The sequence below is a fragment of the Rhinolophus hipposideros genome (assembly GCF_964194185.1).
Source record: "Rhinolophus hipposideros genome assembly, chromosome: 17".
NCBI lineage: Eukaryota > Metazoa > Chordata > Mammalia > Chiroptera > Rhinolophidae > Rhinolophus > Rhinolophus hipposideros.
The window spans coordinates 19,015,725-19,038,786 of record NC_138063.1 but is presented as its reverse complement, the minus strand read 5'-3'; the positions used below and the strand labels follow the sequence as shown (position 1 = coordinate 19,038,786).

At 36.1% G+C, this 23,062-nt stretch overlaps 1 protein-coding gene across 3 annotated transcripts in view; it reads left to right on the top strand.

Annotated features, from left to right (window-relative positions):
• The window catches only part of ME2 (malic enzyme 2), a 58,958-nt gene that overhangs the window by 24,149 nt on the left and 11,747 nt on the right, over positions 1-23,062 (top strand). For 2 of the 3 annotated variants that reach the window (XM_081078208.1, XM_081078207.1), the window contains 10 exons: positions 844-993; positions 3,366-3,441; positions 4,547-4,708; positions 5,104-5,207; positions 7,469-7,578; positions 7,673-7,770; positions 8,069-8,182; positions 10,473-10,587; positions 12,551-12,693; positions 17,312-17,414. In XM_081078208.1, coding sequence (XP_080934334.1) covers positions 844-993; positions 3,366-3,441; positions 4,547-4,708; positions 5,104-5,207; positions 7,469-7,578; positions 7,673-7,770; positions 8,069-8,182; positions 10,473-10,587; positions 12,551-12,693; positions 17,312-17,414 — 1,175 coding nt within the window. The remainder of the gene's footprint in view (positions 1-843; positions 994-3,365; positions 3,442-4,546; positions 4,709-5,103; positions 5,208-7,468; positions 7,579-7,672; positions 7,771-8,068; positions 8,183-10,472; positions 10,588-12,550; positions 12,694-17,311; positions 17,415-23,062) is intronic. The other variant, XM_081078209.1, reaches the window with a different exon arrangement.

Genomic DNA, 23,062 nt, shown 5'->3' with positions numbered 1-23,062 from the left:
ACTGGGTGAGGGTAAAGGAAGGAAATAGATGTATTTGAAAGATATTTAGCAGGTAAACTCTGTAGGACTTGTTGATTTACTAGATTGTGGTAGGGGAAGGTAGGAGAGGAAGAAATCAAGAATGGACCTTGCAATTCCCATTTGTTCAGATGATGACAGGAGGAGAATCACATCTGGGGAAAAGAATAATGAGTCTGTTTCAGACATTTAATTCAGGGTGATTACTGGTTTTTCAAGCCAACATTTCCATATTCTAAGCTTTATTTTTTAGAAGACATTATTTGTGTATTTATATGAATTGACCATTGCCCCCTTTGTGCTACCTCTGTGCTCTGACTAGGCCTCGTAATGTGTATAAGCCTACTTACTGGCTTATAAACTCCATGAGGACGGGGTCACTTCTTACATCCCTGGAGGTTAGAATAGTGGCTGACACATAGTATGTAGTACATATTTGAATGAATGCCACTTTATTTTGCTTGTTTCCTTATTTACATGTCAGTCACCTTGAAGATTAGTTCTTTAAGCGGGTGGGGTGTGGGGTGGTCTCATGGTAATCGTTGCATTTCCAGTGCCTGGTGCAGAGCCTGACTCACAGTAAGGGCTCAGTGAATGTTAGCTGTTGTTTCTGTTACTCTCTTCATCATCGTCATCATCAGCTACCATTTATGTACAATTTAATATTTGTTAACTTTTACTCTTGGGTGTTGCTATGATAATTTAGGGTTTGTTTTCCGGGAGGGGGGTTGGCCCTCAATTTAAATGATTAGATTTAACTTTCAAAGACCAAAACTTTAAATTAATACTGGCTGACGTAGACATTTTTACTGTGCTTAATTCCAGATACATCTATATAATGGGAATACAAGAAAGAAATGAGAAATTGTTTTACAGAATACTGCAAGATGATATTGAAAATCTAATGCCAATTGTATATACACCAACAGTTGGTCTTGCCTGTTCCCAGTATGGACACATCTTTAGAAGACCTAAGTAAGGCTTATTTTTAAAAATATATTTTAAAATGATTATTGTGTAGGAAAAAAATCACTCCATGACACCTATTACATTTCTATTTTATTTGTCAGCACTCTTATCTCAACTATATTCTCCACGTCACAAAAGCTTAATTTGGACAAAAAACGATTAATAAAAACTCAAGATTAAACTTTTGTTTTTTGTAGAAATAGCATCATTCTTTCCTAATCTTCCTTAAGCTATTATGATTGTTAGAGGAATTTGTGCATTTTGTACCCCAAAAAAGGGTATTCTTAATTCTGGTGGCAGATTTTCCAGAATTAGTCATTTTTTTGACAATCTGACCAAATTAAGAGATTGTCATTTTTTTGTCAGCTTTCATTACTGTTGTTTGTTCTTTTTATGAACTTTTATGAATTTTAATTTCAAATAGCACCTTCAAATATTTTAAGTGGTAAGAGACAGGAGTGGGCAATTGCCCAGTCTTTGAGCAAGTCACTCTGTCCCTCTCTGTTTTCTCATCATGAAATAGGGACATCAGCACCTATCAAAGAGCTGCTGTGAAGGTCAGATGAGAAAACTGATGTGATGGTTGTTTGTAACCTTATAAGAATTATATAACTGCTGTTTTGACTTCATTTGAGTTGTCCTGTCTTGTTCCTCTAACCTGTCATTTTCCTTAATCCTTATATCTTTCCCATGTCCTCCTACTTGCATATGGCTCCAAACAAGAAATTCAAACCTTCTGTGATAGCGTTTATCTTCAGTCTCCCTTCATCTAGCCTAGTGGCTTTCAAACTTTACAGTGCATGCAAAACACCTGTGGGACTCACTTAAAATGTTGATCCCTGCCAAACTTCCCTGTCTTTTTCATTCCCAAGATTATGATGAAAAAGGGAAAGGTCTTGCAGGTACCATGTTTCCCTGAAAATAAGCCTGAGTCTTATACCGTATTTCCACGAAAATAAGATGGGATCTTATATTAATTTTTGCTCCAAAAGATGCATTAGGGTATATTTTCACGGAATGTCTTATTTTTTCATGTACAACAATCGACATTTATTGAAATACAGTCATGTTGTCATCTTCTGGAACATTGTCATAACGTATTAAATGCGTCCGTCTGGCTGACGATCTTAACTGGGGCTTATTTTTGCTGTAGATCTTATTTTCGGGGAAACACAGTAGTCCCTGGAAGACTCTTTGAGAACACTGTCTGTTCTGTCCTATCTGGTGCCCTCAGTGAATGTGTCTGAAACATTTCTATGGTGTTACCCAGCTCTTTTATAGTCTCTTTTTTACTTAGAATAGTGGTTGTCAATCCAGATGAAGGGGCAAAAGGAAACAAAAAAATACTGGTGCCTGAACCTCACCGCAGAGATTCTCCTTCAGTTAGTCTAATTTGGGCCCAAGTTTTGGTGTTTCATAAAGCTCCTGGTGTGTTTCTGATTGCACCCAGGGCTGAGAACTGACTTAAAACAGAGAGCGTGGCATTGCATGAGGACACATGCTGTGTATCACTTACTTCCTACACTGACTGCTGCAGTGGGTTTTTTTTGTTTGTTTTTTACCTAGAAGATGGTCAGTAAATCATGGTTAGTTAATTGATCTAAACTACAGGCCACTTAAATCAGAATCTCTGGGGTGGGACCCTGGCATTTTTAAAAAGCTCATTGGATTATTCTATTATGGTCCAGAAACTGTTTAAAGTGATTTGAGCTGGGATAGTAATGCCAAAGGGATGATACCAATGAGAAAGTTAGGTATAAGCATCCATGCGAACCTGCTGGCCCTCATCTCTGCCTGGAACCTGGGTTTTTGTTGGGTTTCATTTTTCCCTCCTTCCCTTTTTCGCTCCCTCCCTTCCTTTTTTGAAATCTAGATGAATGATCTCAGTGTGTTTTAAATAACTCTGCTTTTTTCTAATGCTTCAAGGCTGTCATCTTTTATGTGAAATTACTGAATTTTCTTCTCTTGCTTCTTGCTCCTTCAAATTTCAAATTTTCAGTTTCAGTGCGTTTTAGGCGTAGTAGTTTATTTAGCCTTCTTATGGTCTCCTGCATTGTTGGTTTGTTTTCATACTGCTTTTTACTGGAGGTGTATTGAGTGTACTTGAAACTGTTATGTGGGTACATTTCTTCCCGTGTAACATGAGCACATCATTTAATAATCTTTGTTGCAGCTGCTATGCGAGCAATGCAGTTACAGGGCCTATAATTTGAAGTAGTTGAAAATGTTTACCAGTGTGACTTTGCTAAATCTGCTTCAAAATTATACTGTGTCTTGATGTTTTATTAACATATCTAAATATTCCGATTGTGAACGAAGACTCAGAATAAAACCAAAAAACTGTTGTGAAATGCAAAGGTGTTTTTGTTCTGTTGCAGGGGATTATTTATTTCAATCTCAGACAGAGGTCATGTTAGATCAATTGTGGATAACTGGCCAGAAAATCATGTTAAGGTACTAATAGCACAACCTTCCTTTTCACAATGTTTTTTCTTTCCTTGTAAGTTACCTCTAAATTTCCAAGAAACAGTTTTTCATTGTTGCTGTGATTTATTTTGCACTTATATACATGCAGATTTAGCGCTCTGAGGAGATCATAATAGTAATAACTATACAATGGGTTATTGGTATAGAGTTTGACTTTGGGAAAGAAATTGGAGCCTAGTACACAAGGTGAGCCTGCTGCTGTCTCCTGCCTTCTCTATGTTCCTTTTCTTTTTCAATTATTATTTTCTATTCCAAGTAATATTATTCCATTTCAATTAATGTTAATCTGTTAATAATACTATATTATTAAAATGTCATAAAAACTTACCTTTGGGCAGTGGGAGGATTCCTTATGCCTTTCTTCTAAATCTAGATTTAGATCCTTAAGCAAATATAAAACTCTTTAGAGTTGTAAATCTAGCAAATAATTGGTCAATCTGGCTGTCTTTCATAAAGTGAAATCTAATGACTTAAGATCTTTCATTAGGCTGTTGTGTTTATTACACACAGTAATCTTACTTGCCTTTATGAAATGTCTTCCTCACTAAAATAATCTTTGATGAATAATCATTAATTCTAACAATGTAGAAAAAATTTGGTCATAATTAAACTCACAGTATTATCTTAAAACCTTGTAGGTGGGTATATTTTTTATTCTAGATCTTTTCTTCTTTCATCCTTGCTAAAATTCTTGTTTGGCCTAGGTTATTACGTTGGAGTAGCATGTTGTTTATTTCTAAACTTTTATTTTTCTCCTATGGATAAATCTCTCTATCAGAAGTTGTTCTCCTCTCCCCTATTTAGTCTCTGTGAAGATATTTAAGTTGATTTTCCAGTCAGAAGTATTCGGTTCCTAAACCAAAGACAGAGGAAATCAAATCTAGTTAATTCTCTTTTTGACATGTAGAGTCTAGAAATTCTAGAATTTTAAGTATTTTTGGTTGATTTGCTTTGGAAGTTAGTCAAGAAGCAATTTTATTTTTAAAAGTGAGTGAAAATATAAAATCTTTTAAAAATGCTTTTCTTTATGCCCTATTTTTGACAACTTTTATTTTTACTTTTTGTAATTAAGGCTGTTGTGGTGACTGATGGAGAGAGAATTCTGGGTCTTGGAGATCTGGGTGTCTATGGAATGGGAATTCCAGTAGGAAAACTTTGTTTGTATACAGCTTGTGCAGGAATACGGCCTGATAGATGCCTGCCTGTGTGTATTGACGTAGGAACTGATAATCCAGTAAGTAAAATGATTTTCCCCCTGCGATCTTCCTCCCATGTTGAAAAAAGATTTGTTTCGAATTTTTATAAGAGTTCATTTGAGCCAAACTGATGACCCATGCAAGGGAGCAAAGATCGCATATGCTTCACCAATTTATTTTTATTACATTCCTTTTTTAAAGATAATGTAAGAAGGGAAATTTTTGTGACTAGATGTTAGTCTTTATCTTAAACTCTGCTTTTAATATGTATACAAATAATGGTAAATTAAGCTTATTCAGTTTCTCGAAGAAGAGCAATAAGGGTTAAAACAGTCGTATTTTTTTATTTTGCAATTTTTGTTTTATGGAGGGATGTGTTGAAACTGGCTACATAAACGAAACGACTCATTTTTACATTTGGTCTGTTCTGTAGGCACTCTTAAAAGACCCATTTTACATGGGCTTATATCAGAAAAGAGATCGGTCACAACGTTACGATGATCTGATTGACGAGTTTATGAAAGCCATCACTGACAGGTATTTCTCTTTTTACGTTTGAGTATATGAAAGCGGTTTTAACTTAAGAAGAAGAAATCACAGTTTTGGTTTTTTTCCCCTATCTCTTGTGAAGATAAGTAGAAGGAGATTAAATTTTTGAGACTTTGGTGCTTTTCCTGCCTGATCAGACCTGCTGATACATAGTGATACCCTACACAGTCTGCCTTGCTTTCCTGCGCTTTCTGACACCTTAAGTGAAGTCTGCACGCACTGCTCTTATCATACCCTCACTGTCTCCTTCTCTCAGCCCTCGCCATCCAGGCTCACTTCCCCATTCCAGTGAAACTCTCACAGCTTTCATGTTTTAATTCGCTACCATTGGGTCCTCTTCTGTCTCCATCTCTCTGCAACATCTGACCAAGTGTTGCACCCCTATGTCCTTGAAATTCTCTCTTCTCCTGACTACTAAAAGACTTTCCTAACTTGCTCTTTCTCCCATTTTTTCTTTCTTTTGTCGTCTTCACTGGTTCTTCCTGTTGTCTTGTATTAAATGTGGTTGAGTACGTAGTTCTCTTTGAGTCATGGAAGCGTTGAGCTTTATGCGTGTGACTCCTAAACCTGTGAAAACCCATCTGTGTAGCCGCACTTCTCTCTGAGGCCTACATTTCTAACAACTGAAATTCTCCATCAAGACGTTCTGTTGCTCTTTCACATTCGTGTCCAAAACAACTTCCCTTTCCACCTGCTTATCTTCTATGTATCCAGCCTCTATCAATGGCAGTACCATTCACCCTGTTGCCAAACCTTTGATCTTGGTGTTATCTTTGATTCTTCCTCCTTCTGCATCAACCCCCTACACCCCTACCCAGTCAGCCAATCCTCAAATCCAGTTGTTGCTACCACATACGTGCCTCAGAAATAGATCTCTCTTCCATGGTCACAGCCTTTCTGCAGATTCTCATCTCTCTTCTGGATTCTTTTAAATTTTCCTCCAATTTCTCCTCTCCGGTTCATTTCCACACTGCCACCATATTAATCTCTTTAAAACGTACTTCATTATGTCATCCTTTGGCTTGAAATCTCTCAGTAGTTTTCTGTCGCCATAGGGTAAAGTTCAAACTCTACCTTTATGACCTAGCCCTGCCCTACCTTTTAAATTATTGCTACATACTCGTAGAAGATATTAAAAAACTGATTCCTTTTCAGAGTCAAAGTTGACATACCTGAAACTAAACTTTTCATAATCTGAGAAATAGCCTTCCTTGCCCTTCCCCTCACTTGCCTGCCTTAGACAACCAAGTAATATCTTCTTTAGCCTACTTCTCACTTACTTCTCAGTTGATCTTCATCTTCAAGTTCTGCTTGTTTGTTCTAATGTCTCATAATTGTTTCTTTCACTTCCTATGGCTTTTGCTTCAGATTTTTTTTGTCCTCATACGTTGATAGCCTCCCAGCTGCTTCTCTTGTCTTTTTCAATTCTCCCCACACCAATATGTACTACACATCAGTGTGGTAGGTTTATCCTTCCTAAGGGAGTCTTACATGAACTCTTCCCTTTTCTGAAGCCTTCAGTGATTCTACATCAGACACAGAATAAAGTCCCCATTCTCTAAATTGGCATTCAGGATTCTTACTTGTCTGGCCCCAACCTACCTTAACCAGTTTCTTCCTTATCTTTTTATATAAACCCTGAAATATATAGCCAGACTGTTGAAAATTCAGGGTCACCAACATACACCTTGCTTTTCTTCCTTCCTCCTGACTTTTAGTTCTTCTTTCAGGGTCCAAATAAAGTCCCACCTCCTTTGCAAGCCTTCCCTTATTACCCCATCTCACCAAGATGATTCACGTCTTTTTCTGAATGCCAGTGAACTCATACAGCAATTATTTCGTAGCCTCTCATTTGTATATACTTCCTATGTGCAGTTTAACTGCTAATGTAATGAGAACATATATAGGAAATTTATTTGAGACTCAGAGACAACATCTCTTTTTAGGAAGTTATTTAGTGCCTGTATGTTTTCTGCATCCTCCTAGGCACTTGGAAATAGTTTATACAGATTAATATCCCATAGGCTCACCATGGTACTGCATTCATTTTAAGCGGCCCACAAATTTTTAGAATGAGAAGTAGATTTCTACGCTGAGTCCAGTGTTTCACAGGCTCTGAAAATTGCCAGATGGCCTTAAATGAACTAATAATGCATTATTTTTTACTGCTATCAAGGAATATTAGACAGGAAAGCTGTTTAGCAGTGACATTTTCAACCCAGCCATTTGGGGTTTTGCTGTTTTTTTAGATATGGACGGAACACACTTATTCAGTTTGAAGACTTTGGAAATCATAATGCGTTCAGGTTCTTGAGAAAATACCGAGAAAAATACTGTACATTCAATGATGATATTCAAGGTAAAGCAAAAAGAAAACTTTAGAATTTTGATTCCTACCTTTTAAATGCTTTTTATGTGACCATTTTTTTTAAACATCTTTATTTTTCTTACAGGGACTGCTGCAGTAGCTCTAGCAGGTCTTCTTGCAGCACAAAAAGTTATTGGCAAATCAATCTCAGAACACAAAATCTTATTTCTTGGAGCAGGAGAGGTGAGTTTCTGTAAGCATTTTAGAATTTAAAACCAGCACTCTGTTTAGAATTGGAAATTGGGGCATAATGAGCTTATAACTTTATTGAGATAGATAGATCTTATAATTCAAGAACTCTTGTAAAGTAGGTAATTTAAAATATGTTTAGAGAATATCACAAGGAATCAACTTTTATGTGATTTATAAAGGAAGAATAAAGCAAAAATTCCTCATAACATACAACATTCATATATAAAGTAACTCAAGCATTGCATCATATTCTAGTCTTTATATTTTAAACTTATGTTTTGTTGGACAGGCTGCTCTTGGAATTGCAAATCTTATAGTTATGGCTATGGTAGAAAATGGCCTCTCAGAAGAAGCGGCGCAAAAGAAAATTTGGATGGTTGACAAGTTTGGCTTATTAGTTAAGGTAAGGTATTAAAACTTGGTGAAGCAAAGAATGTAGCTGTAATTATATTTTTAGTTTGATTTTTAAAATATTATCAGTTCTTAAAATCTTGTATCTCATTAGACTATCTAAATTGTACTAGTTATGGACCTTCTAGTATATTCTCAACAGAAATCCTCCAGTCTCAAACTTCTGTCTATTATAAAGATTCTTACTTCATATTCAAATCATAATCTTTGTTGGCACCGGACTTATTCTTTCTTGTTTTGTTCTCTGACTCTTAAAAGGTCAAATAGTCATACAGATAAGATTGTACTTGACCCTTCTAAAACTAGGTTTCTAATGGGAACTCAGAAGTTTCTATTGAAATTTTTAGCAGGACATCTGATATTTGAGCATAACAGTTACTTTTCATTTGTTTCTTTGGAGCAAGCTTATCTCAGTGTACTTTGCTTCAGTTCTGAAATCATTTCTTAATTAGTACCAATATGCTATTAGTACAAAAAATGAAATGAAAAAGTGTGCAAGAGAAAAATCTTGAGTGCTTCAATTATACATAATTTAAAGTAACAGTAGTTTAAAATACACCAGACAATGTGCAAAAACTTTACATGTATTATTTCATTCAATCTTCTCAAAAAACCGATAGAATTTTACAGAGGAGGAAACTGAAGTTTTAAAAATGTCAGGTGACTTTTCCAAGGTCATCAGCTTATAAGTGATTAAGGTAGGATTCATACTCAAGTAGCCTATGAAGCCTGTGCTCTTAACCATTCAACTGAGCTTCCTCTCAAGTGAGCATAAACTGCTCTTTTTGCTTGTATATATGATGCAAGGATTATAAGACATCATACTTTTAGAAATCTGCAAATATATGGTGATGGAAGGAGAACTGATCTGGGTGAACACACAATGGGATTTATAGATGATGTAATACAGAATTGTGCACCTGAAATCTATGTAACTTTACTAACAATTGTCACCCCAATAAACTTTAATTTAAAAAAAAAGAAATCTATTGGGATATGTATTTTTACTAGTACACAGTTTGGTGCTTCTTTTTGTATGTCGGTTTTCACAAATGTTTTGTGAATCTTTATCATATTTGTAACAGGTCAGGTCTAGAATGAATATAGTATTGGTTAGCACAAGTGAGAATCCCCTGTTCATCTGCAGGTTCAGAGTGTATTTTCCTCTTAGGCTGTGCTAGTAGCTTGATCTATACATAGGTTTTAGGCTTCCAATCTCTCCTGGTGAGTCAAAACATTGCCCTCCTTTTGGAGACTTTGAGAGTTTCCTGTTGAACCACCATCTTGGAGCTCTGTGGGCCTCCTGGACATGAGCATAAAAAGCCACTATTCTGAGAACCTGCATCTGGTGAGGCTGCATTTCAGTCCTTTAATTAATTTCCCAGGCAAACGATGATGGTGTGCAGCTTTTCCCAGCCCCTGCTGGTTTTCATCTGGGGTTATTCTGGAGCTGTGATGGAAAAATTCACCTTTGGACATCTCCTCTTTTGCCAAAATAAGGATGTAGATTTCTCAACCCGGTTAGCTTTTGCATCCAGTAGGTTTGGCCTGCTTTAAATCATTGAGAAATTCTTCATTGTTCTCGTTTGTCACTGGTACCTCTCCTGGCTTTGTGACACTACTAAGGATTTGTTTTTTATAATTTTTGACCAGGGACTTGGGGAGGAAAGCATTTTTCTTCATTCAGCCATCTTGAACCAGAATTCCCTGTTCCTCTTGTTTCTGAACTCTTGGTACTGCAAATGTAGTTCTGAAATCCTGAAAGCTCTGAAATCCCACTTTTTTTTTGAAATTAATTTGGTACAGATCTGGCTGACCTGTACTTACCTGGTAACAAGACCAAAGTAGTGTTAACCTTTTGTAGTTGGTGTGATTATTCATAAGTTTTGTTCAGTTGTCGGGCACCCACTGGGAAGTATTTGTAACATTTGATATATTACCATAATACATTTCTAAAATACAAGGAAGATTAAATTTCAAACTGCATCAAGCCCAGATAAAGGATTGTAGGCCTTTGTGCCATACTGGATTTAGGAGAACTTCAGAGTAAATGAGTTTTTGAGAGGGATTAGAAATTTTCTGGTTATAATGGGATTTATGTTTTATATTTGGCTTTATGGCCATTATGAAAATATTAATAGCATTAGAGGATATGGGTTGAAGAGAAAAGTAAATGAAAATACGTTCCTATTGTAGAAGCAGTGTAACTCATAATGATGTCTTTTCAGTTAATCCTCAATAAGCATTTTCCAAAAAATACTGTATTTTATGTAAAAATTCAGGGGCGGAAAGCTAACATAGACAGTCATCAGGAACCATTTGCTCACTCAGCCCCAGAGAACATACCAGATACTTTTGAAGATGCAGTAAATATACTTAAGCCTTCAGCTATAATTGGTAAGTACCATTCACCAATCATTGTCTTAATTGTTGCCAGTCCTAACTACCATGCAGGATTATTAAAATGAAATGATAGGTTTTACCTAACTTTCAGCGTGTATAATGTTTTCTGTGATAACTTTTTGATTACAGTGTGTAAAGTTCAGTTAATATATGTTGCTTGTGTTGTTAAGTGCTAGAAACTATGGGATTGATCATGCTTTGCTTTTAGAGTTGGTATGACTATTGGGCTCAAAACCTGAAAAAAGATCAAGGTCATTTGACAGACTGGACCAAGAAAATCCTCTGCAGAGTCAAAGATTTTCATTGGTAACAAAGCTGAAAGCTTTTGGTACATTCTGAGAGTCAGGCATTGGATAGCTGATGTGAGACTATGTCAACATGGCATTAAGTTCCCAGCAGGAAATGTAACAGTGTTTAAAAGAGGAACTATTTCATTTCCTGTGTACAGCTGTAAGATTTGAATCTACATTTTTTTCTTTTAATTTTATCAATTTCATGTAGGAGCCCTATTGAATGTCAAATAGTAAAACAATCACAGTCAAGTTTCTATGGTCAGGAAAAGTATGTCTTTATGAACTTCTTTGTTGATTAGAGCTCACAGTTTTTAGAGCAAAAAGAAATCTTTAAAGATTACCTAGTTTAAGAATCTGTCCACCGACTCCATCCCTGGAGGGTCAAGGAAACAAAAAGAAAAAATAAAATTGTTTTAGACCTCATGGACTCCTAAGAATATGTTCATGAAGCTCCATATGGAGAAACACCAAGTAGAAATTCCTTTTTTACATGAGAAAAACAGGTCCAGAGATGTTAAGCAGCTTGCCTGAAATTTGTGAATATTTCATATCACCGGGCATGACAGCAAGCACTAAAACTGATCTCCAGCCAGATCAGTATTTTTCTTTATTACGTAACAATTTATAAGACAGACTTAAAAATTAATTATTTGACTGTTGAGTATAAGTCTTCTTATCGGATGAACCGGATACATTCTCAGCAGAGGCATCTCTTAGGCCAAGTGTTCTTCCTCCATGTTCTTCCTCCATGCAGCGTTTCCTTTAACACTGCATACTTAGCACCTGTTAAAGGTTTTCGGATTTGCTCTTTGTTGTTTGTTACCTGTACGGTGCCTGCCTTATACTCATTTTTATGTCCAAATGGTCTAATACAGTGTCTGAGACATTGTAAGGGCTTAATAAAAAGTCATTCAACTGAACTGGAACAAGAAAGTGGATGGCTTTAGTCAAGATGATCTTTTATCTCTTCTGAATTCCTATTATTTTCTAACAAATACCATAGTTTATTTAACCATTTAACCCTTGAGTTGCAAGTTTTTATCTTCTTTTATTAAATTCGTAATTGTAAAATACACATAACATAAAATTGGCCATCAGAACCATCTTTAAGTGTACAGTTCAGTGGTGTTAAGTGCGTTCACATTGTTGTGCAGCCAACTATCTCTTGCAAAACGGAAACTCTACACCCATTAACAGCTACGTTCCCCCAGTCCCTGGTAACCACACTCTACTTGCTGTATCTATGAATTTGATTAGTTGACGTACTTCATGTAAGTGGAATCATGCAGTATTTGTCTTTTCGTGACTAGTTTATTTTACTTAACATAATATTCTTAAGGTTCATCCATGTGATAACAAATTTTGTCTTCCTGATTAGACATAGTGATGGAGATAGTCATATATTCTTTTTTATTTCCCACAATTTACTGTATCTTGGGTGGACAATAAATATTTAAGTGAAAACTTAGCATTTTGTTGTTTTTCATTTCAGCTTTTGAGATTATGTTCCCCTAGCATTAATCTCAGCAATGCAAAATCAGTCTTTGTACTGGGAGTTAGTGGGTGCTTTTGTTGCGTTAAACCTACTATAGAAATGCTGTTGATAAGACTTGGCTTTATTTTATCTGTAATGAAGTTGCAGTTCTCCCCCTTATGTATTGCAGGGGTGGCAGGAGCTGGCCCACTTTTTACTGCGAATGTAATCAAAGCCATGGCTGATATCAATGAAAGGCCTATAATATTTGCATTAAGTAATCCTACAGTAAAGGCTGAGTGCACAGCTGAAGAAGCGTATACACTTACAGAGGTATTAACAATAATTGAATGAATTGGTTGTGTTTATTTTTTCCCCTCTATTAACCTGTTAGTTATACATTCTTGCATAATTCTTTTCATGATTACTCTGGAGATTACAATGTGCGTCCATGGATCATCAAATTCTGATATAAATTATTGCTTATAACAATTCTGGAAAGTGATGACCTCTATATTAACTCTATTTTGACACCCTTATGCCTTTTGTGCTGTTGTACACTTTAATTCTCTATATTGTAAACCCAAAAGACGTTTTAAACAAAAATTATTTATTTAAATTTACCTACATTTTAATATTTTTTATTGCCATTCGTCATTCCTACATGTCTGCTTCTATCTAGGATCATTTTCCTTCTACCAGAAGAACTTTCCTTTGTATTGGTTTGGTGAATACCATTGAATTTCTTTTGCCTTTATTTTGAAGGATATTTTCACTGTGCATAGAAGTAAAAATTTGTAAATACTTTATTTCAGCACTTTGAAGATACTCTGTTGCTTTCAGGCTTCTGTTTTCCTTTTGATACATCATTTTGTCTTGGATTTAAGCAGTTTTACTACAGTGGGTTCTTGTGTGGTTTTCTTTGTGTTTATTTCACTTGAGGATTGTAGAGCTCCTGAATCTGTCTGTGGCTTAATGTCTTTTGTTGAGGGTGGAGGGGGAATTATTTTGGAGATACCTGATTTGGCCACATTCTCTCTCTTGTGGGACTCCAATTATGTGAATGTTTATACTTTTACATCATATGTCATATATCTCTTACACTATTTTCTATGTATGCTATCCTGTTTGCTTGCTATGTTTCAACCTGGTGATTTTCTTTGGACTTCTCTTCCAGTTCGCATATTCTCGTTTTAGCTATGCTATTCTGTTGTCAGAGTCTTAATTTCATTGTATTTTTCATTAGTAGATTTTTTTTTGGATTCTTTTTATAATTTGTTAATTTAGTGACATAGACTTAAAATGACATATTTTAGAAATAATCAGCTTACAAATACTGCTTTCTAGCTCTTGTGTTTCAAGAAACAATTCTTTTTACCCTCTAAATATTTTACACCAGTGTTTATTTTTATATGGGCCATTTTTTTTTTTGACTCATCTGACAGCTGACTGGAACAAATTTTTACTTTTATCTAAATTGTTTAAGATTTAGTTCTTTTGAATTCTTCGACACTGCCAATCATTAGGTTATATCCCAGTTACAAGTATCTGCTTATATGCCATTAGGACAATTGTTTTTTTCCTACTATTCTGTAGGAATATGTTTGTAATTTCTACAATGTAATCACTTCCTGTATTCTATAAGTGATCTTCAAGTGACTCTAGGAAGTGACTTTTAAAGGCTTGTTTACAATGATACCCAGCAGTAATCATTGTTAGATCATGCCCTTGAGAGTAATTAATAAATCTGTGATAAATGTCTTTGTCCCCACTCTATTAAAAAAGTTTTTTTATTATAGAAAATTTCAAACACATAAAAGTAGAGAGACTAGTGTAATGAACTCCTGTGTACCAATGCCAAGCTTTAAAATAATCAGCTCTTTTCCAATCTTGTTTCTTCTACATTTTACCCACCCCACATTATTTCGGAGCAGATTACAGACATATCATTATAAATATTAAAGTATATCGCTCAAAATTTAAGGATTTTAAATACAATCAGTATCATACATCTTACAATTTTAACAATAATTTTTAGTATCATCACACCTTACACTTTTAACAATTTTTAAATACTTATTTGATTCTTTTGTTTGACTTGCAGTTCTCTGCTAAAATTTTCTATTTTGTCTTAATTTCTTGAATGTGGGTCATAATTAAAGTTAATATCTGATAGTAATGTAAATGTCTCACTCTCTGTCAATCCATTTCTATTATCTGTTTTTCCTCTTGGGTATGTAGTTCGTGTCTTTTGGTAAGTCTAGTGTTTTTTTTGGTATTTTATTTTTTTGCTTTTTTTCTTTTTGAGTGCTAAATAGTGTGGATGAAGAATTGTGGCAATAATTTGAGGCTCTGGATAAAGTTACCTTCCTCCAGAGAGGCTTTACCTTTTCGTCTGGTGGCTCTTAGGCTGGGGCAGCTCATTATAATCTAATCAGGATGCTATCCATGTGAGGCCTAATCTATTTCCACAGTTTACCCTTTCTCTTGATGTGTACCCCTTTGGGTATGAATCAAAAGCCCTTGAGTATTTATCAGCACCGCTCATCCATAGTGATCCCTGAACGATTTCTCTCTGACATCATGAGACTCCTGATAGCTTTGCTGCTTAGCCACTCAGCCACAGATTTTGCTTTTGAAATCAGCAATCATCTTGAGGGGGAAGGCGTCAAATGCTGGGCTCACATATCTTGCTTTTCACTTCTTTTGGATCTTAGTATCTCCCACCTCCAAACTCTCGCTATCTTGGTAGCACTCCTGCTTCTTGGGAAATGTTTTTAATATATTTTATTTAGTGTTTCTCATTATTACCAGAGGGAGAATTGGTGTGAAACAACTTAGAATATCATTGCCAAAGCAGAACGCTTTCTCAGAACTTGCTGAACTTAATATTCATGTACTTGATAATACGTTTTTTTTTCCATTGGATATATTTTTTAATCTCTTTTTTCTCATTGTTCAAAATTTTATTTTGACACATACAGTCTCTCAAAATTCCTTTTGCTTCTATGTCACCACTGTGTGTTAGTCAAAATAAAGTTTCTTAAATATTGGTTTCTAACAGTTATAATAATTATTGAAATTTTTTTTTAAGCATCCTCAAAGCATATAGATACCAAATAAAAATCAGTTTCTTTAGTATACTGTCTTACCTTTTACCAAAGTATGGTATTATTTTTAGCCTGATTGCTCATCCTACTCACGAGTCTTTGCTACTTAAAACTAATGGTTATTGCCTCCTAATTTAAATCGTAGTCTTACACAATGACTATTGGATAAATACACTCAATGTATCATGACTGGCATTTCCAAAATACAAAACAATTTAAATGTTCTGAGCAATAATATCACCAGAATACTGTTCAAACATTTAAGAATTTTATTTTTTGAAAGAATATTATTGTAATATATGTTCATGTTAGAATGAATAAAAACTCCCCAAGGAGACTAGTTTGGTGAACTGTATTTCAACCAGTTTTAAGGTGAAACTTCTTTCACAATTTTTATAACTTTGAAATTGTGTTATCTCAAATTCTTAAAAGTGATAAGAAAGCATTGTATCATTATTTAATTTTATGTAGTTTCTTTCTTAGTGTTACATAAAATAATGGCATATACAGAGGGGTGCTGAAAAAATGCATACACATTTTAAGAAAGGAAAAAACTATTAAAATTGTAATATTCAATATATACCGATAACAAAAGATGAATACAAGTCATATGTATACATTTTTTTGGCATCCTTGGTATTTATGTATTTGAGGTCACCTCTTAAATTTTTAGTCTTCTTTTGTTTTCATAGAGGTTGTCTTGGTGTTACTCTTTAACAAGGCAACATGCCATTTTTTGTGGGGTTGATAGTGTAGTTATATACCAATGCCTCTTTCCTAAGCTATCTAACTTGGGGGCACATTATAGCAGAACAGAAAAATACCATGGGCTTTGGAGTTATAACAATCTGGATTCTAGTTTAACTGCTACAATTGTGATATGTGACATTTTACAAAGTACTTGGAAATAGCTAAGCTTTAGTTTTCTGATTTTATTTTTTCAATGAAATGGAGATGATAATCTCATAAGGTTTTTATGCAGGCTAAATTAGCTGAATAAACATGTAGAAAGCCCCTGGTACAGAGCTAAAGACAGCAGATGGTAGCAATTTAATTTTTTATGTTTTCACCTACATTCACAGATGTTTACATCAATCTTTAGTATTTGGGATGGTATTTATTGGCCATCTATATTTTTAAATTTTTTTAAAGGAATTGGATGTGTCAGATTTTAAAAAATTTATTAATGGAAAATTTTCTGCTTCATTTGTATGTATGTTATGCATAAGCCTCATTCTAATAAGCATTTTAATGAAAGAATTATGTTATATAGTAAATTATGTCTGTTTGTAAGTAAGGTTTCCAGACGGGAATTCCTGCCTATTCTCAGGAATATTTTTCACTTTCCGGTCCCGAATTCCAAGAAAAGTTGATCGGGAAATCGGGAAAATCGACTATTTGAACCCAGTAATACCCACAATGGGAAATAAACATACTATTCACAGTGTATCTCTTAGACGTTTTTCCTATTTATCGCTAGGGTTTCCGGGCAAGAATTCCCACCCATTCTCGGGAATTTTTTTCACTTTTCAGTTCCCGAATCCCAAGAAAATTTGGTTGGGAAATTGGGAATATTGGCTCCTTGAACCCTGGTGATTGGTAGTGTTGGCTGTCACTTTGTGGAAACGATTCATCGTGGAGAACAGAAAATAGTTTGTATCTTGGGATTCGGGACCAGGAAAGCGAAAAAAATTCCTGAGAACGGGCGGGAATCCCACCTGGAAACCCTATTTCTAAGTAATGTATTGGTCTACTTTGCTATAGGATTCAGTTTTGTTTGAGTTTACCTAAATTTTCTAGTTCACATAAAGTAACACAATCGGTTATTTCATTCTTAACAGGGAAGGTGTTTGTTTGCCAGTGGCAGTCCATTTGAGCCAGTGAAACTCAGTAATGGGCAAGTGTTTACGCCAGGTCAAGGAAACAATGTTTATATTTTTCCAGGTAAATGCCATTATTGATGTTATAGAGTAATCATTAATTACATATGAATACTTCATGAATAGAATTTAAGATTACGATGAACAGTAGTATTTATACTGTGTTTCCCCGAATATAAGACCTAGCCAGACCATCAGCTCTAATGTGTCTTTTGGAGCAAAAATTAATATAAGACCCAGTGTTAGACTATATTACATTACACTATATTATACCTCGTATTATATTATATTATATTATGTCATATTATATTATATTATTATACCATACCCAGTCTTATATTAAAATAAGACTGGGTCTTATATTAAATTTTGCTCCAAAAGATGTATTAGAGTTGATGGTCTGGCTAGGTTTTATTTTCGGGGATACACAGTAGTATTTTGGTATGAATGTGCAGGGAAATTCAAGGAATTCAGCAAATCCAACTTCCTCTATTTCCTCTAAAAATTTATTTACATTGTTTGTTAAACTTGTTTTTATTATAGAAATAATGTATTCATGATTAATAAAGATGCAAAAGAAGCAGAATGTTATAAAATTATTTAACTCTATCTCCCCTTGGTACCTCCTTATCACAGTTCTCAACTGTAACTACTCTGTGGTGAAATATAAGTAATAGTGTATACATACCTTCTAATACCTTGCTTCCTCTACCTCTCAATTTGTGTTATTACTACTTTTAGTTTTCCTAGTAGTTACCTTATTATAATATACTTAAAGAGCTTTTGTTAACAACTTATTAGCTTGCCACAGTGAAAAATGAAAAATTCTGGTGTTTAGCTTTCTTCTCTCTTCTTATTCCATCTCTCTTTTGGATAGTTATTTGTTCTCATTGTAGAAAGGGGTATTTTGACATATATGTTGTGTTCTCTTACTTTCCCTGCTTTATTTATGGATTGATTGTGAAATTACATGATCATGTAAATGTTATTCGCCATCTAAACAAGAGTGTGATTTGATAAATATAGAATATGTAATTCTGTATCATAAAAATCAGTACTTAGTAGCTCAGTGAAACCCATGTGGGCTAAATTGTAAAAATCCACATCTGAGAACATCACTGTGAAGCTTCAGAAACTAGGAAAGAGATGACTATGATGAATGCAGTCAGAGCAAAAAGCTTTCGTTAAAGGAGCAATTGTTAAGCTGGCCACTGACTCCTCAACATTAATGAGATGCCACAGCGCGGTGAAATGATTTGTTTAAGTTGCTTATACAAAACACTTCCTAAGCTAGAGTTCATTACACAGTGAAAATATCTTCCAAGTATTAAGGCAAAATGGAGACATTTTCAGAAAAAAATGAAAACAGAGGATTCATATCTATAGACCTGGAAGAAAGGAAAAGAAATTTTAAAGAGTGTTCCTTAGGGTCAAGACGGTGGAGAACAGCATGGGCCAAGGAGCTGTGTCCTACACAACTAGACTGAGAAACAACGGCTTGAATTGGAATGGGGGGATATGGAAAAAAGGGGGGGGAAAGTTGGTAGAGTAGGTAAATGCTATGCTCACCTTCTCCCATGACCACATCTAAATTACAACTAAGTTATAGAACAACCACCCTTGAGAAGCATTTGAAGTCTAGCTGAACATAAGTTCTATAACTAAGGATATAAAGAAGAAGCCACATGAAGACTGATAGGAGGGTGGAGATGTGAGATGGGCTGGTCCCACACCCTCATGTGGCTGTTGGGAGTCGGGGGGGATATGTTGGCTGTGGAGGTCCCCACTGAGGAGTGAGGGATCCCAGCCCCACACCGGGCTTTCCATCCTGGAGCACCAATGACAGGAAGAAGAGTCTCCACAACACCTGACTGTAAAAATCAACAGGGAGTCGATCTGAGTGAGATGGAGGGCTGCTGTAGACCCAGGCATCCTCTTAATGGGCCTGACCACAGACTCACTCACAGACACTCCTCATAAGCACCAGAGAAGGGACAGGAGCTTGAAAAACGTTAGGGATTTACGGGGAGGAACTGAATTATCTGGCTTCAGGGCAACGGCTGAAGGAGCAGCTCTCTCAGGACTAAAGTGTCAGCAGCAGGCTCCACTGTTCTTATGGTGAGCCCTACCCCCATACATCCTGTAGGCACAAGTGGGCAGGGGGTGCAAATCTGAGTCTCCAGTAACCTGGATAACACCACTCTCGCCTCACACTAGTTGTTCTCTGAAACGTTGCCCCACCCAATTCACCTGCCCAGGAGAATCTCCTTTAGAGCCCAGTCCACACAAACGACCTAACCTGGGCCACTCTGTGGACTTTCTTAAAATATCTCAAAGGTCCACAAACCCCTACTAGGCGGTGGCCCCAATCCCAGCACTGGTGGCATCCAGCCTCGGTTCACAGCATAACCATTCCCTGGTCCTTCCAAGCTCAGCACAGGCAGCTGCCACCCGCAGATCACTTTGTAGCTCCTACCAGGTGGCCTCAAGGCAGACACAGGCAGTGATTGGCCATGGCTTGCACTGGAGTCCCTTCCAGAAGGCTCCGGAACCAATACACCTGCTGGTTGGCTTCAGACTACGCAAGAGCACCACCCAATTAACCACAAATAACACATCCAAAGGTGGACTGGGCAGACACTGGAGTGCCGCTATAGTGAATTCCTGCTCTGTGAGGTCAGTCTTTGCACAGCAGCTTGTCCTCTGTAGTCACTGCCGTCCTCACAGCCAGTCAGCCTGGGGATCAATCCCACCAGTGACATGCTAACGGTAATCAAGGCCCAACAACTCCAATAGGAGAGCACACAACCCACACAAGGGGGGACATCCCTAGAGCACCCAGCTCAGGTGACAAGGGAGCTTGAGCCACTGGGCCCCACAGGGCATCTAAGAAGGCCACTGCCAAGACTGAGTGATGTAGCAGATCTACCTAGTACATAGAAGCAAACACAGAAAGGCAGCCAAAATGAGACAAAGAAACATGTCCCAAATGAAAGAACAGGACAAAACTCCAGACAAAGAACTATTCAAAGTGAATATTCAAAGAAATATTCAAAGTGATGAAAAGCAAAGTGATGAAAAGCAAGGACCTACAACCAAGACAATACCTAGCAAGACTATCACTTAGAATTGAAGGATAAAGAGCTTCCTAGACAAGAAAAAGTTAAATTGGCAAGCAATCTACCAGATGCAGAGTTCAAAACACTGGTTATAAGGATGCTCAATGAACTCGGGAAGAGTAGATGATCTTTGTGAGAACTTTAACATAAAGAAATAGGAAGCAAAAGAGGAGATGCAAAGCATAAAGAATCAGAAATGAATATAATAACTGAAATGAATACATTAGAGGGAATCAACAGCAGATTAGATGAAGCAGAGGATCAAATTAGCTATTTGGAAGACAAGGTAATGGAAAACACACAATTGGAACAGTAAAAAAGGGAAAAAAGTAATTAAATGAGGCTAGTTTAAGAGACCTCTGGAACAACGTCAAGCATAACAACATGTGCATCATGGGGCACCAGAGAAAGATGTGAGAGAGCAAGGGATTGAAAACCTGTTTGAAGAAATAATGATAGAAAACTTCCCTAACCTGGCAAAGGAAACAGACATACAAGCCCAGGAAGCTCAAAGTCCCAACAAGATGAATTCATAGAGGCTCACACCAAGACACATCATACTTAAAATGCCAAATCTTAAAATCAGCAAGAGAAAGCAGTTAGTTGACTACAAGGGAGACCCCATAAGACTATCAGCTGATTTCTTACCAGAAACTTTGCAGGCCAGAAGGGACTGGTATGAAATATTCAAAGTGATGAAAAGCAAGGACCTACAACCAAGACAATACCTAGCAAGACTATCACTTAGAATTGAAGGATAAAGAGCTTCCTAGACAAGAAAAAGCTAAAGAAATACATCACCACCAAATCAGTATTACAAAAAATGGTAAAGGGGACTCCTTTAAGAAGAAGAAAAAAAGAAAACATCAAAAATATGAATAACGGCAATAACTACATATGTGTCAATAATTATTTTAAATGTAAATAAAACGTTTCAATCAAATGACAGAATGGCTGAATGGACAAGAAAATACGTACAAGAGGCCCACTTCAGATTGAAAGACACAGACTGAAAATAAAGGGATTGCAAAAGATAGTTCATAAAAATGGAAATGAAAAAAAAAGCTGGGGTAGCATTATTTATATCATACAAAACAGACTTTAAAACAGAGGCTATAACAAGAGACAAAGATATTTCATAATGATAAAGGGATCAGTCCAACGAGGACATAATCCTTGTGAACATTTATGTACCCAATGTAGGAATACCTAAATATATGAAGCAGTTATTGACAGCATTATTTACAATAGCCAAGATACAGAAGCAACGTAAGTGTCCATAAATACACAATTGGATGAAGATGTGGTACATATATACAATGGATATTACTCGGCCATAAAACAGAATGAAATCTTACCATTTGTGACAACATGGATGGACCTAGAGGGTATTATGCTAAGTGAAATAAGTCAGAGAAAGAAAGATAAATATCTGATTTCATTTATATGTGGAATCTAAAAAAACAAAAGCAAACAGGAACAAACTCAAAGATACAGAGACCAATTGATGGTTGCCAGATGGGAGGGACTTTGGGGGGTGCTGGGTGCAAAAGGTGAAGGAATTAAGAAATACAAATTGGCAGTTACAAAATAGTCACGGGGATGTAAAGTACAGCTAAGGAAATTTAAGCAATAATATTGTAATAACTGTATATCATGTGAGGTGGGTGCAAGACTTATCAGGGGGATCACTTTGTAAGTTTATATAAATGTCTAACCACTGTGCTAAATAACTGAAACAAGTATAACATTGAATGTCAACTGTAATTGACAAAAACACAATTACATATTTCCGTGTTTCTCCCAAAATAAGACCTAGCCGGACAATCAATTCTAATGTATCTTTTGGAGCAAAAATTAATATAAGACCTGGTATTATATTAATTATAAAGACCTAGTCTTTAAAGACCCAGTCTTATTTTACTATAAGACTTATTTAATTTTTGCTCCAAAAGACGCATTAGAGCTGATGGTTCGACTAGGTCTTATTTTCGGGGAAACAGGGTACCATTCTTTTGCAATCTCTAATGAATAATAGATGTAGGCATTAAGCATCAATGGCTGCTAATGTCACAAAAAGTGAGTCAACTAGACATTTTGTACCTCCTTGTGAAAGAACACAATACTATCATTGAGATATTTTTCTCCCCACCAAAAGCAAACCTGAATCTGATAAAGCCTGTAGGCCCAACCACCAACTAACTGAAGATAGAACAAAAGAACATGACGGTACAATCAGCAAAATCCTGACAGTGGAGAAACTCTACAAAGTCAAATGATCCCCTTTTTTCAGCCAGTATATTGCGAAGAGAATTGGTGATTGGGGGATGTCGGGGCAGGGAGGAGGAGAGAGGAAAAGAGATCATGTAGATTATAATAAGTATTGAAAAAAGAGGCAAAACTAAACTATCGTGTTTAGGGATAGATATATGGATAACAAAACTACGAAGGAAAGCAAAGAAGTGATTGACGTAAAAGTCAGAATGCGATTACTATGAGGGCTGAAGGAGGAGTCCTATGAGTAGGAGGGGTGCTTGGCAATGTTCTATTTAGTTCTTGACTGAAGTAGTCAGTGGCTTAAATTAGGATGTGT